General features: G+C 39.1%; 1 protein-coding gene across 1 annotated transcript in view; it reads right to left on the bottom strand.

Moving 5' to 3' along the window:
- The window catches only part of MSH5 (mutS homolog 5), an 819,710-nt gene that overhangs the window by 482,979 nt on the left and 321,572 nt on the right, over nt 1-15,159 (bottom strand). Inside the window, exon 4 of the mRNA XM_053689613.1 lies at nt 3,561-3,665. Within this exon, the coding sequence (XP_053545588.1) occupies nt 3,561-3,665 (105 nt within the window). The remainder of the gene's footprint in view (nt 1-3,560; nt 3,666-15,159) is intronic.

The raw sequence follows: 15,159 nt of genomic DNA, 5'->3' as shown, positions 1-15,159 counted from the left end.
AGAAATTGGCTTGATCGCTTAATTTGTGCCAAAGCCTGAAGAACACCACCAATGTCAGGAATATTAGCAATCTTCCTATGAAACAAAACTAAAAGAGAAGAAACCTGCCCTTTCAGAGAACCGGCAGATAGTCCCTTATCCAAACCATCCTGTAAGAACTGCAAAATTCTAGAAATTTTAAAAGAATGCCGGAAAAGCCATGATCTATACACCAAGCAATAAAAGATGTCCAAACCGTATAATAAATCTTTCTAGTTGCAGGAATACTAGCCTGAATTAAAAATCACATAATCTGATAAACATCTATTCTTAAGAACTAACCGTTCAATCAGCAAGCCATTAAGCTTAGAGATATGAGATCCAGATGAAAAAACGGACCTTGAGACAGAAGGTCTGGTCGAAATGGAAGAGGCCAAGGAAGACAACTAGATATCTGAACCAGATCTGTATACCAACTCCTGCGAGGCCAAGCTGGGTTAATCAGGATAACTAACAATTTCTCTAGGCTTATCTTAGAAATCACTCTGGAAAGAAGAATCAGAGGAGGAAAGAGATAAGCAAGCTGAAATGACCAATGAGCTACTAGAGCATCCACAAACGCCACCTGAAAGTGCCTGTACCCCGCAAATTACCTGGGAAGTTTATTCAAACGAGAATCCATCAAATCTATCTCTGGGATAGATTTAAACACAACCTGCAAGTCTAAAGTCAAAATAATATTTTATGGTTGAGATAAAGGGGCCTATTTATCAAGCTCCATCTGGAGCTTGATGCCCCGTGTTTCTGATGAGCCTTCAGGCTTGCCAGAAACACAAATTATGAAGCAGTGGTCTAAAGACCGCTGCTCCATAACCTGTCCACCTGCTCTGAGGCGGCGGACAGACATCACCGGAAATCAACCCGATCCAATATGATCGGGTTGATTGACACCCCCTGCGAGCAGCCGATTGGCCGCAAATCTGCAAGGGGCGGTATTGCACCAGCAGTTCACAAGAACTGCTGGTGCAATGATAAATGTATGCTGTCGGCATTTATCGATGTGCAGCGGACATGATCCGCAATATCGGATCATGTCCGCTCGCACGTTCTTAAATAAGCCCCAGAGCATGCAATTTTAAAAAACTTTTCAATTAACTTCTACAATCTAATTTGCTTTGTTCTCTTGGTATCCTTTGCTAAAAAGCAAGTCTAGGTTGGCTCATAGTAGCTAATGAGTGTGCATGTGTCTTTAGTACTCTATAGCAGCAGGGATTGCAACAATTTATAACACTATTACATACAATGTTGCAAAACACTGTTGCAATAGAGTGCTAAACATACATAAACACTCCTGAGCCTATATGAGCCTACCTAGATTTACTCATTAACTAAAAACACCAAGAGAGCAAAAACATTTATAATAGAAGTAAACTGGAAATTTGTATAAAATGACATGCTCTATCTGAATAATGAAAATTTAATTTTGACTCTGGTTGTTTTTTATATGAATTGGTAAAACTTTAAAGGGATATGAAACCCAATTTTTTTCTTTCATGATTCAGATAGAGCATGCCATTTTAAGAAACTTTCTAATTTACTCATATTATCTATTTTTCTTCGTTCTCTTGGTATCTTTATTTGAAAAAGCAGGAAAGTAAGCTTAGGAGCTGGCCCATTTTTGGTTCAGCACCCTGGGTAGCTATTGCTGATTGGTGCTACATTTAAAATTGCATTCTCTATCTAAGTCATGAAAGCAAAAAATTGGGTTTCATATCCCTTTTAAAAAACAAAATTTATGCTTATCTGATAAATTTCTTTCTTTCCGGATATGGTGAATCCACGGCGTCCTCAATTACTGTTGGGAATATCACTCCTGGTCAACAGGAGGTGGCATAAAGCACCACAGCAAAGCTGTTAAGTATCCCTCCCCTTACCCATTTAGCAGGTAAGCATACATTTTGTTTTCTTTCCTAAGATATGGTGAGTCCACAGCATCCTCAATTACTGTTGGGAACCTATACCCAAGCTAAAGGACACGGAGGACTAGGGAGGGCCACGACAGGTAGACCAAAACAGAAGGCACCACTGCTTGAAGAACCTTTGTCCCAAAAGAACTTATAAAATTTGGAAAAAGTATGCAATGAGGACCAAGTAGCAGCCTTGCAAATCTGCTCAACAGAAGCTTCATTCTTGAAAGCCCAAGAAGAAGAAACACCCCTGGTAGAATGAGCTGTGATTCTCTCAGGAGGCTGCTGTCCAGCAGTCTCATGTGCCAAACGAATAATACCTCTCAACCAGAGGGAAAGAGAAGTAGCAGTAGTTTTCTGACCTTTACGTTTTAAACTGAGACACGTCCAGACCCATCCGTTTCAACACCGGATCCAGGGAATATACTGAGCCACCTTTATCACCTCGTCCTTGCACTGAAGGCAAATAGAATGACTGGGGATTATGGGAAGGGGAAAGGATACTTAACAGCTTTGCTGTGGTGCTCTTTGCCTCCTCCTGCTGGCCAGGAGTGATATTCCCAACAGTAATTGAGGACGCTTTGGACTCACCATATCTTAGCAAAGAAACAAAGCCAAACTCATCTGGGCATACATATGTTTTTGCGGACTGGAATGGGGACCACAATTTAGCTTAAAACATTCATGCTGAAGAAAACAGCATAATTTTAGACCTTTATTTCAAGTAATATGTTGTAAAATATGGAGGAAGATCTTAACAACTGTAATATGAGTCACATTGAGTGTAACTATTTAAATCAGTAACTTCCTAGCACATGGGTGCCGCAGATCAATATTTTAGAAACCTTAAGGGCCATATATAAATGTATGGCTATTCAACAAATAAATAATATCTCCTAAAAATTTCAATGGCACAGGGCCAGATTTAGGTAAGGTTTCAAGGTACCCTCTATCTGCTGCTCTTCCTTCCAGAGATCTCTTTTGAGTTGTGGTTACCCCTAAGCACACATCCTTAGTTCTTCTTTTTCCAAAGAATCACAAAACCGTGTGCCAAGGGAAGCATTTAACCGCCGGGCTACCTGACAATCTCTGAATTATATAATCACAATTACATTTTGCTGTTCTTAAAGGGATACTAAACCACATTTTTTTCTTTCATGTATCAGATATAGCAGCAATTGTAAGCAACTTTCTCATTTACTCCTATAATCAATTGTTCTTTGTTTGCTTGATATCTTTATTTGATAAAGCAGGAATGTAAGGTTGAGAGCTGGACCATTTTTGGTTCAGCACCTGGGTAGCGCTTTGTATATGGTGGCTACATTTAGCCACCAATCGGCAAGCAGTAGCCAGGTGCTTAAACAAAAACGGGCCGGCTCTCAACCTTACATTCCTGCCTTATCAAATAAAGATACCAAGCAAACAAAGAAAAATTTATTATAGGAGTAAATGAGAAAGTTGCTTAAAATTGCATGTTCTATCTGAATCATGAAAGAAAAACATGTGGGTTAAGTATCCCTTTAAATATAACATATCTTACGAGGGGCAAACAAATGAGGGGAAAAAGCAAGACATAGGGAGAATACATAATGATGAAAAATAGAATATGCTTACCATACAGACTCAGCCCTTCTTTAACCCCTGAACCTAACTTATACACAGATGGATGGGCCTCACTTTTGAATATCTGCAGAACACTGGGAAGGAAAGAAAGACCTGCTACATTAAATAAATCACATTGAGATTATTAGATCAGGACTGGTTAATATAGACCCAAAATTGATGCCAGATACTATCAATTTAGGGCCAATAATCAAAAACTCTCCACTCAAGTGAGATGTTCTGAAATGATCCATCAGTGCTATGAAGGCTATCACAAGACAATTTAAAGGTTTATCTACACAGTGAGCTGTGCATTTTTCTAAGAGGCATAATCTGCATTTCGGTATTCAACGGTAAGTTACATACGTACATGAAACTGCCTAATAATAAGTACATTTAATGTATACTGTAAAAATCAGAATCATGTTAGGCTAAAAAGAAAAACAAACTGTGATTCTGACGGAGAATACAATTTTTAAAAAAAGTTTTCAATTTACTTCTATTATCAAATTTGTTTTATTCCTATGGTATTCTTTGATGAATATATACCAAGGTAGGTGTCTAGAGCACTATATGGCAGGAAATAGGAAGTGATTGTTGCGTATAAGGCGATTTTTCAAGACTTGTAATATCAGGGCAATTAGAAATTGCTTGCGAAAAGACGCGCAACTTGTAATCTTGCCTTTCAGTTTATGTCCCTTTAAATAATGAGAAAAAAAATGTATTCAATGTAGACAGTTAAACTTGTATTTAAGGTACATAGTAATTTATGAATACAAAAAAATTAAATATGAAGGGTTCCCTATATTTCTATTTTGAAATGATTATCATTACTGAGTGGTCTGAACAGACGTGTTCCTTGGGTGTATATGAAGTTTCCTCACAATTAGTATCAGGCTGATCTAAGCATATTATGCCCCTAGGGCTTGCAGTTTCATCTTGTGACAAAACTGTTTTAAAAACAAAATGTATGCTTACCTGATACATTTCTTTCTTTCCAGGCATGGAGAGTCAATTAATCCATTCTAATTACTAGTGGGAATTCAACTCCTGGCCAGCAGGAGGAGGAAAAGATCACCCCATCAGAGCTGTTAAGTGTCACTCCCATTACTCATAATTCCTAGTCATTTGGCTGAAGAAAAATGGAAATAGATGACGACACAAGGGTATAATGGTGCCTGAGGTTTATATAAAAAAACTGCCGTCTTAAAACAAATTTAAGGGCGGGTCGTGGACTCCATGTCAGGAAAGAAAGACATTTATCAGGTAAGCATCAATTTTTTTTTCCAATGGCATGGAGAGTCCACAAATCCATTCTAATTACTAGTGGGAACCAATACCCAAGCTAGAGGACACAGAATGGAAGGGAGGGAGAACAAGACAGGCGAACCTAAACAGAAGGCACCACTGCTTGAAGAACTTTTCTCCCAAAGGAAGTCTTAACCGAGGCAAAGGCATCAAATTTGGAGAATTTGGAAAAAGTATGCAATGAGGACCAAGTGACCCTCTTGCAGATTTGCTCCACAGATGCTTAATTTTTGACAGCCCAGGAAGAAGAGACAGCCCTAGTGGAATGAGCCGTAATTATCTCAGGAGGCTGTTGTCCAGCTGTCTCATATGCTAATCGGATAACACTTCTCAACCAGAGAGAAAGAGCAGTAGAAGTGGCCTTCTGACCCTTACGTTTACCAGCGAAAACAACGAACAGGGCAGTAGATTGCTGAAAATCCTTAGTTGCTTGTATATAAAATTTTATAGCACGCACAACATCCAGTTTGTGTAACAAACGTTCCTTCTGAGAAGAAGGATTCGGACAAAAGGAAGAAAGAACAATTTCTTGATTGATTTTGCGATGCGATACCACTTTGGGAATAAATCGCAATTTAGTACGAAGGGCCGTCTTATCCGCATAAAAAATAAGGGGAATCACACTGCAGAGCCGAAAGCTCAGAAACTCTGCGAGCAGACGAAATAGCAAGTAGAAACAAAACTTTTCACTATAACAACTTAGTATCAACCAAATGCATAGGCTCAAATGGAGCCTGCTGCAAAACTTTAAGAACAAGGTTAAGGCTTCAGGGAGGAGCAATAGGTTTAAACACAGGCCTGAACAAAAGATTGAACATCTGGTAGATCTGCCGGACGTTTATGCAAAATAATAGACAGTCCAGAAATCTGACCTTTTAGAGTACTGACTGACAAACCTTTCTCCAGGCTTTCCTGAAGAAAGGACAGAATGCCAGGAACCCTCACCCGACTCCAAGAGAAACCCTTCGATTCGCACCAAAACAGGTAGTTACGCCATACCTTATGGTAAATCTTACGAGTAACAGGCTTACGAGTCTGAAGTATAGTATCGATGACCTTCTCGGAAAAGCCACGCCTAGCCAAGACTAGGCGTTCAATCTCCAAGCAGTCAGCTTCAGAGAATCTAAAATTTTGGGTGGAGGAAGGGACCCTGAAGTAGAAGGTCCTTCCTCAGAGGCAACCTCCAAGGGGGAAGATATGACATCTTCACCATATCCACAAACCAGATCCTGCTTGATACAAGCAATGACTCAAGGAAGGAGAGCAAACGGGGGGAACAGGTATACCAGACTGAAGTTCCAAGGCACCGCCAGAGTGTCTATCAGAGCAGCTTGAGGATCTCTTGATCTTGAACCGTACTTTGGAAGCCTGACATTTAGACGAAACACCCTCAGATCCAACTCTGGAACCACGCACCTGAAGGTTATCATTGTGAAAATCTCAGGATTGAGAACCCACTCCCCGGGATGACAGGTCTGCCTGCTCAGAAAATCCCCTTGAATGTGGATGGCAGAGAGGAGGAAATCGTGAGACTCTGCCCACTGGAGAATGTGAGTCACCTCCTTCATTGCAAAGGAACTCCGAGCTCCTCCCTGGTGGTTGATGTATGCCACGCGGTGATATTTTTTTATTGAAATCTGATAAACCGGAACAAAGCTATTTGTGTCCAGGCTGTTAAGGCATTGTAAATTGCTCTTAACTCTAGGATGTTTATGGGAAGAGAAGACTCCTCTCGAGTCTAAAGACCCTGAGCCTTTAAAAAAAAACAAAAAAACTGCTCCACAGCCTGAAAGGCTGGCGTCCATGGTCACAATCCCCCTGGATGGTCTCAGGAAGGATACCCTGAGACAGATGGTCCTGCAAAATCCACCAAGATAGAGAGTCTCTTATTAGGGGATCCAGAGCTATCCTCTGCGATAGGTCAGAGTGGTCTCTGTTCCACAGTCTGAGCATACATAACTGTAGGGGTCTCAGATGAAACCGAGCAAAAGGAATGATGTCCATGGAAGCCACCATCAGACCAATTACTTCCTTACACTGAGTTACAGATGGACGGGTAGAGGATTGAAGTGGAAGGCAAGAAACTTGGATTTTCTGACCTCCGTCAGAAAAATCTTCATGGACATAGCATCTATAATCGTTACTAAGAAACACACTCTGGTGTCTTTGGTGTTAATTTTTTATTTTTCTGCAATATATATTGCACTATGAAATGGGTGAACAAATAGGTGAAAAATAATGGAGGTATGACTACAAGAGGTTAAAAAACAGAATATTTAATTGTTGCAATAAAAAACACAATATTTGACTGGATTATAAGTTCTGACTTGATTAAGTTAGTGGTAAAGAGCTCTATTACCTTGAGGAAAATAGTATAGTTAAAATTTCTTAAAGTTAAAATGACATTACATTCATACTATAGTATTCAAAGCATTTGATAAGAACAAAAATAAAGGTAAAAATAATTATCGTGGAAGGCGGAAATAAATGTGCATCTGATGATTTGCATGTATCTTATGATGTGACTTTAAGTGGAAAAGTAATTACTTACAGTTTGCATGAAAAATTTCCAAGGTGTCTGATTGGTTGGAACAGACAAGCCTTTATGTGAATAAGATAATATATTCCGCTGTGATTTTGACTAAAATTCTTTAAAACTTGTAGATCAAGATTGTAGATGAGGATAACACATACTTGATGGTAAAGATGCTGAAACTGTTTACCTATACTGGGTTTGCAGGAGTTTCAGTTGTTGGTATAACTTGGTTCCGTTTGCTGAAACTGTTTACCTAAACTTGGTTTGCAGGAGTTTCAGTTGTTGGTATAACGTGGTTATAGAAACTGTTTACCTTGTATTGGTTTGCTGGAGTTTCTAGTTGTCTAGTTGCGTGGGGTGTTCTCTGTATTGTTGTTTAGAACCGTTTGAACAATTCTTTTTGTAGGTGTCTGTTGTTGCTGAAACTATATTCCCTCCCAGGGTTTGCTGGAGTTTCAGTTGCTGGTAGTTGATCTATAGTGAAACTGTTTACCTTAAAGTGGTTTGCAGGAGTTTCAGATCAACTGGTAGTTACAAAGAAATTTTCTTGACAGTTGCAGGAGCTGTTTACCTTTTTCAAGGTTTGCTGGAGCTTCAGGTATGGTGAGTGTCTGCTTCAAATCTTGTGGTGCTCGGTGTATAGCAGTCACCGGTAGCGGGTTTTTCTTATTCAGTCCTGGGTAGTCTTAGATGCAGACTTGAGTTGTTGGAGTGCACACTAGGGGCAAATCTACGCGTTTCGGCCTCAGCCTTTATCAAGATGCCCAAGGTGTGCTGGTCTTATGTTTTTAAAGGTGTAGGCGTGATTTCATTGGAGCAATTTGAAATCTGGATCAGCCTATCAGCAAAGTAATTTGAAACTACATTGTTTTTCATCAATTAAGACCTAGATTAGATTCATACTGTTGATATAAGGTTTTTAAAAAGGACCTTAGTTTACCTTAAACTTTAGAATAATTGAAAAATTGATTGTGAAACTAAAAAATGGATAACAATAATAAAAAAATAAAAAAATATATTGATAATTAAAATACACATTTTTGGAATGTATAAGTGCAAAAAAATTTTAAGTGCAAAATTTTAAGCAAAGTGGATATCAGAACAATTAGATATTTGTTGCCTCTTGTTTTTGGGAGTTAAAAAGTTTTTTTTACAGAAATCGTTTTTAAAATTGATTGTGCGTGTCTATTTTCATTGATACAATATTTTTATTGTTACATTCTTTTCTTTGATACATTATTTTTGTTGGACAGTTTAGTAAATGTACCATTGCTTTAATTTGGTAGCGGTCCTATTTAGATTTTATAGACTTATATTGGTCTCCCTCTATGTTTATATCTTTAAGTTCTAGTATAGTAAGATCTTATGTTCTAGTATAGAAAGATCTTATTTAGAGAGGAGTTTTTGCTTATTATATATGTGAGGATCAATTTGTATAGTACAGTGTATTTTACCTAAAAGCATTTTAAAAATGTTTTTAAATGTATAATTTGTAATTTATAGTTCAGATTGGTATTTCGCTATTGGCTGGTTATGTTAAATAAGAAAATTGAGATCAAATTCCATGTTTAGTCCGTGGGGGTGTAGAGTTTTAAAGGAGTGGATATATTCTGCTTCTTTTCTCAGAAGTAGATTTTCTATGTTTCCCCCTCTTGGATTTAAAATGATTTTTTGAACTCCCCAATATTTCATATGTCTAGTATTGCCATTATGGCATTCTGTAAAGTGTTTGTATAGAATTGTGTTAGTGGCTTTATGCTCAATGTGATGTAGATGTTCTCTAATGCGATCTCTTAGCATTCGACTCGTTTGGCCAAAGTATTGATGGCCACATAAGCATTGTATGCAATAAATTACATTTTTATCTGAGCAACGGATAATTTCTTTAATGTTAATATATTGTTTAGTGTTGTTTGATTGCAGAGATTTAATTTTTGTACTGTGTTTGCATGATTTGCAAGTTGGGCAGGGGAAGAAGCCTTCCACTTTTTTGTTCAGGATGTTTAGTGCCTTGGGTGTTTCTTTCTTTATTTTTAAATTCGCTGGGAGAAAGAATATTTTTAAGATTTTTAGCTTTTTTAAAGATGATATCTGGTCTGTTTTTTAATTTGTGTCCTATAATAATAAATGGTCATGTTTTATGTAGTGCCAGTGTTTATTTAAGATTTTTCTGATCTCTTGATGTTGGGAATTGTATTGTGGTATGAAGGGTATGAAGAGGGGATCTTCCTCTCTGTTGACATGATCCTTTTTTATTTTTGGTTTTAAATTTTTTTATCTCTATTCATTTCAAGGACTCCCATTTTGTTTTTTTCTAGAAATTGTGGATCATATTTCTTTTCTTGAAATCTTTTTGTTAGTATTTCTGATTGTGTTGTATAATGATTTATATCTGAGCAATTTTTTCTGATTCTAATATATTGATTTTTTGGAATATTTGTTTTCCATTTCGGTAGATGACAGCTGTCATTGTGAATGTAATTATTGGCATCAGTTTTTTTGAAAAAAGTTTTAGTGGTGATTTCATTATTTACTATTTGTATTTCTATGTCAAGGAAGTGGATATTATTGGTGCTTGATTCGTGTGTGAAACTAAGGCCTAATGAATTGCTATTTATATCTTCTATGAATAGTTTGAGTAATTCTGGTTCCCCTTTCCAAATAAGGAACAGGTCGTCTATATATCTGTAATATTGCACAAGGTTCGCCCCCCAGGGACTTGAATTAATGTATTTGTTTTCAAAGTATCCCATAAATAAATTAGCATAGCTGGGGGCGAACCTTGTGCCCATTGCAGTCCCTTTTTGTTGTAAGAAAATATCTTTATTAAAGAAAAAAGAATTATTGTGAAGTATGAAGTGTATATAGTTTAAAATAAATTTGTTTTGTTCTATGTTGAGGTCTGGGTCTCTATCCAGAAAAAATTTGGTAGCTTCTAAACCTTTTTTATGGTCAATATTTCTATAGAGCGAATTAACATCACATGTTACCAGGAGATAATTATTTTTCCAAGAAATTGTCTTTAGAATATTCAATAGTTGTGTAGAATCTTTGAGGTATGAGGGTAAGTGTGTGACATATGTTTGTAGAAAGAAATCGACGTACTGAGAGAGATTGGAAGTGAGAGATCATATACCAGATATAATAGGGCGTCCTGGGGGTCTTTTGAGGTCTTTGTGAATTTTGGGAAGTATATAAAAAGTTGGGGGATTTGAAGCGGACACTCACCATACCTGAAGCTCCAGCAAACCTTGAAAAAGGTAAACAGATCCAGCAACTGTCAAGAAAATTTCTTTGTAACTACCAGTTGATCTGAAACTCCTGCAAACCACTTTAAGGTAAACAGTTTCACTATAGATCAACTACCAGCAACTGAAACTCCAGCAAACCCTGGGAGGGTATATAGTTTCAGCAACAACAGACACCTACAAAAAGAATTGTTCAAACGGTTCTAAACAACAATACAGAGAACACCCCACACAACTAGACAACTATAAACTCCAGCAAACCAATACAAGGTAAACAGTTTCTATAACCAAGTTATACCAACAACTGAAACTCCTGCAAACCCAGTATAGGTAAACAGTTTCAGCAAACGGAACCAAGTTATACCAACAACTGAAACTCCTGCAAACCCAGTATAGGTAAACAGTTTCTATAACCACGTTATACCAACAACTGAAACTCCTGCAAACCCAGTATAGGTAAACAGTTTCAGCATCTTTACCATCAAGTATTTGTTATCCTCATCTACAATCTTGATCTACAAGTTTTAAAGAATTTTAGTCAAAATCACAGCGGAATATATTATCTTATTCACATAAAGGCTTGTCTGTTCCAACCAATCAGACACCTTGGAAATTTTTCATGCAAACTGTAAGTACTTTTCCACTTAAAGTCACATCATAAGATACATGCAAATCATCAGATGAACATTTATTTCCACCTTCCACGATAATTATTTTTACCTTTATTTTTGTTCTTATCAAATGCTTTGAATACTATAGTATGAATGTAATGTCATTTTAACTTTAAGAAATTTTAACTATACTATTTTCCTAAAGGTAATAGAGCTCTTTACCACTAACTTAATCAAGTCAGAACTTATAATCCAGTCAAATATTGTGTTTTTTATTGCAACAATTAAATATTCTATTTTTTAACCTCTTGTAGTCATACCTCCATTATTTTTCACCTATTTGTTCACCCATTTCATAGTGCAATATATATTGCAGAAAAATAAAAAATTAACACAAGAAGCTCATCCATAGGTCACGATTACACACATATATATGTATTGAAATACAGCTCCCCTCACCTGTTTTTTACCCCATCGATCCCTCACAGTTGTTTGAAGGAACAACTGTATATTAGGGTTGAGCTGTCTCAATCCAATAGGTGCACTCACTCTTAATTGTTTTTCACTAACACTCTGGTGTCTTGCACCAGGGAACTCTTCTCCAGATTCAATTTCCACCTGTGGGAACATAGAAAAGACAACAACATCTCTGTATGAGATCTTGCTAACTGAAAAGATGGCGCCTGAACCAAAATGTCATCCAGGTATGGTGCCACTGCTATTCCCTGAGATCTGACCCCCGCCAAAAGAGCCCCTATAATCTTTGTAAAGATTCAGCGAGCCGTAGCAAAGCCAAAGGGAAGGGCAACAAACTGGAAGTGTCTGTCCAGAAAGGCAAACCACAGGAATTGGTGATGTTCCCTGTGAATGATGCTTTTCAGCCAAAAAGAAAGAGAGGTAGCCGTAGCTTTTTGACCTCTACGTTTTCCAGAATAGACAACAAACAAAGAAGATGTTTGACTGAAATCTTTGGTCGCTTGCAAGTAAAACTTTAAAGCACGAACCACGTCCAAGTTGTGCAATAGACGCTCCTTCTTAGAGGAAGGATTAGGACACAGAGAAGGAACAACACTTTCCTGATTAATATTCTTATTAGAAACAACCTTAGGAAGGAATCCAGGTTTGGTACGCAAAACCACCTTATCAGCATGGAAAACAAGATAAGGCGAGTCGCATTGCAATGCAGATAGTTCAGAAACTCTTCGAGCCGAAGAGATAGCAACTAAAAACAGAACTTTCCAAGATAGAAGCTTAATATCTATGGAATGCATAGGTTCAAACGGAACCCCTTGAAGAACCTTAAGAACTAAATTCAAACTCCATGGCGGAGCAACAGGTTTAAACACAGGCTTGATTCTAACTAAAGCCTGACAGAACGACTGAACGTCTGGAACATCTGCCAGACGGTTGTGCAGAAGAATTGATAAAGCAGATATCTGTCATTTTAAGGAACTAGCTGATAGCCCCTTCTCCAATCCTTCTTGGAGAAAGGACAAAATCCTAGGAATCCTGATCTTACTCCATGAGTAACCTTTGGATTCGCACCAATAAAGATATTTACGCCATATCTTATGATAAATTTTCCTGGTGACAGGCTTTCGAGCCTGAATCAAGGTATCTATGACCGACTCAGAGAACCCCCGCTTGGATAAGATCAAACGTTCAATCTCCAAGCAGTCAGTCGCAGAGAAACTAGATTTGGATGCTGGAACGGACCTTGAATCAGAAGGTCCTGTCTCAGTGGCAGAGTCCATGGTGGGAGAGATGACATGTCCACCAGGTCTGCATACCAAGTCCTGCATGGCCACGCAGGTGCTATCAAAATCACCGAAGCTCTCTCCTGTTTGATTCTGGCAATTAAACGAGGAAGGAGAGGAAATGGTGGAAACACATAAGCCAGGTTGAACGACCAGGGTACTGCTAGAGCAACTATTAGTACTGCCTGAGGGTCCCTTGACCTGGACCCGTAACGAGGAAGTTTGGCATTCTGACGAGACGCCATCAGATCCAATTCTGGTGTGCCCCATTGCTGAATCAATTGTGCAAACACCTCTGGATGGAGTTCCCACTCCCCCGGATGAAAAGTCTGCTGACTTAGAAAATCCGCTTCCCAGTTCTCCACCCCTGGGATATAGATTGCTGATACATGGCAAGAGTGAGTCTCTGCCCATCGAATTATTTTGGTAACCTCTATCATCGCTAGAGAACTCTTTGTTCCCCCCTGATGATTGATATATGCTACAGTCGTGATATTGTCCGACTGGAATCTTATGAATCTGGCCGACGCCAACTGAGGCCACGCCTGAAGCGCGTTGAATATCGCTCTCAGTTCTAGAATATTTAACGGGATGAGAGCCTCCTCCTGAGTCCACAATCCCTGTGCTTTCAGGGAATTCCAGACTACACCCCAGCCCAAGAGGCTGGCGTCCGTCATCACTATGACCCACGCTGGCCTGCGGAAACACATTCCCTTGGACAGATGATCCTGTGACAACCACCAAAGAAGAGAGTCTCTGGTCTCTTGGTCCAGATTTATCTGAGGAGATAAATCTGAATAATCCCCATTCCACTGTTTGAGCATGCAAAGTTGCAGTGGTTGCAAGCGAGCAAACGGAACTATGTCCATTGCCGCTACCATTAAGTCGATTACCTCCATACACTGAGCAACTGACGGGCGGGGAATGGAATGAAGAGCTCGGCAGATGGATAAAATTTTTGATTTCCTGACCTCCGTCAGAAATATTTTCATGCCCACTGAATCTATCAGAGTTCCCAGGAAAGGAACTTTTGTGAGAGGGAGAAGTGAACTCTTTTTTACGTTCACCTTCCACCCGTGAGATCTTAGAAAACCAACACGATGTCCGTGTGAGACTTGGCTAGTTGGAAAGTTGATGCCTGGATTAAGATATCGTCCAGATAAGGCGCCACAACTATGCCCCGTGGCCTTAGAACCGCCAGAAGGGACCCTAGCACCTTCGTGAAAATTCTGGGAGCTGTGGCCAACCCGAAGGGAAGAGCCACAAACTGGTAATGCTTCTCCATAAAGGTGAACCTGAGGAACTGGTGATGATCTTTGTGGATAGGAATGTGCAGATACGCATCCTTTAAGTCCACGGTGGTCATATATTGACCCTCCTGGATCATTGGCAAAATAGTCCGAATGGTCTCCATCTTGAAAGATGGGACTCTGAGAAATTTGTTTAGGATCTTGAGATCCAAAATTGGTCTGAAGGTTCCCTCTTTTTTGGGAACTACAAACAGATTGGAGTGGAAACCTTGCCCCTGTTCTGTTTTCGGAACTGGGCAGATCACTCCATGGTATATAGGTCTTCTACACAGCGTAAGAATGCCTCTCTTTTTGTCTGGTTTGCAGACAATTGAGAAAGATGGAATCTCCCCCTTGGGGGAGAATCTTTGAAATCTAGAAGATAACCCTGGGTTACTATTTCTAAAGCCCAGGAGTCCTGAACATCTCTTGCCCAAGCCTGAGCGAAGAGAGAAAGTCTGCCCTCTACTAGATCCGGTCCTGGATCGGGGGCTACCCCATCATGCTGTCTTGGTGGCAGCAGCAGGCTTCTTGGCCTGTTTACCCTTGTTCCAAGTCTGGTTAGGTCTCAAGACTGACTTGGATTGATCAAAATTCCCCTCTTGCTTTGCGGCAGTGGAAGAGGTAGAGGGACTACCTTTGAAGTTTCGAAAGGAACAAAAATTATTATGTTTGGTCCTCATCTTATTCGTCTTATCCTGAGGAAGGGCATGGCCTTTCCCTCCAGTGATGTCTGAAATGATCTCTTTCAGTTCAGGCCCAAATAGGGTCTTACCCTTGAAAGGGATGGCTAAAAGCTTAGCTTTTGATGACACATCAGCAGACCAGGACTTAAGCCATAACGCTCTACGCGCTAAAATGG

This window comes from Bombina bombina, chromosome 7, assembly GCF_027579735.1.
Source record: "Bombina bombina isolate aBomBom1 chromosome 7, aBomBom1.pri, whole genome shotgun sequence".
Taxonomy (NCBI): Eukaryota; Metazoa; Chordata; class Amphibia; order Anura; family Bombinatoridae; genus Bombina; species Bombina bombina.
Note: the sequence above shows the minus strand (reverse complement) of the source record. Positions and strands in the feature narration are given on the sequence as shown.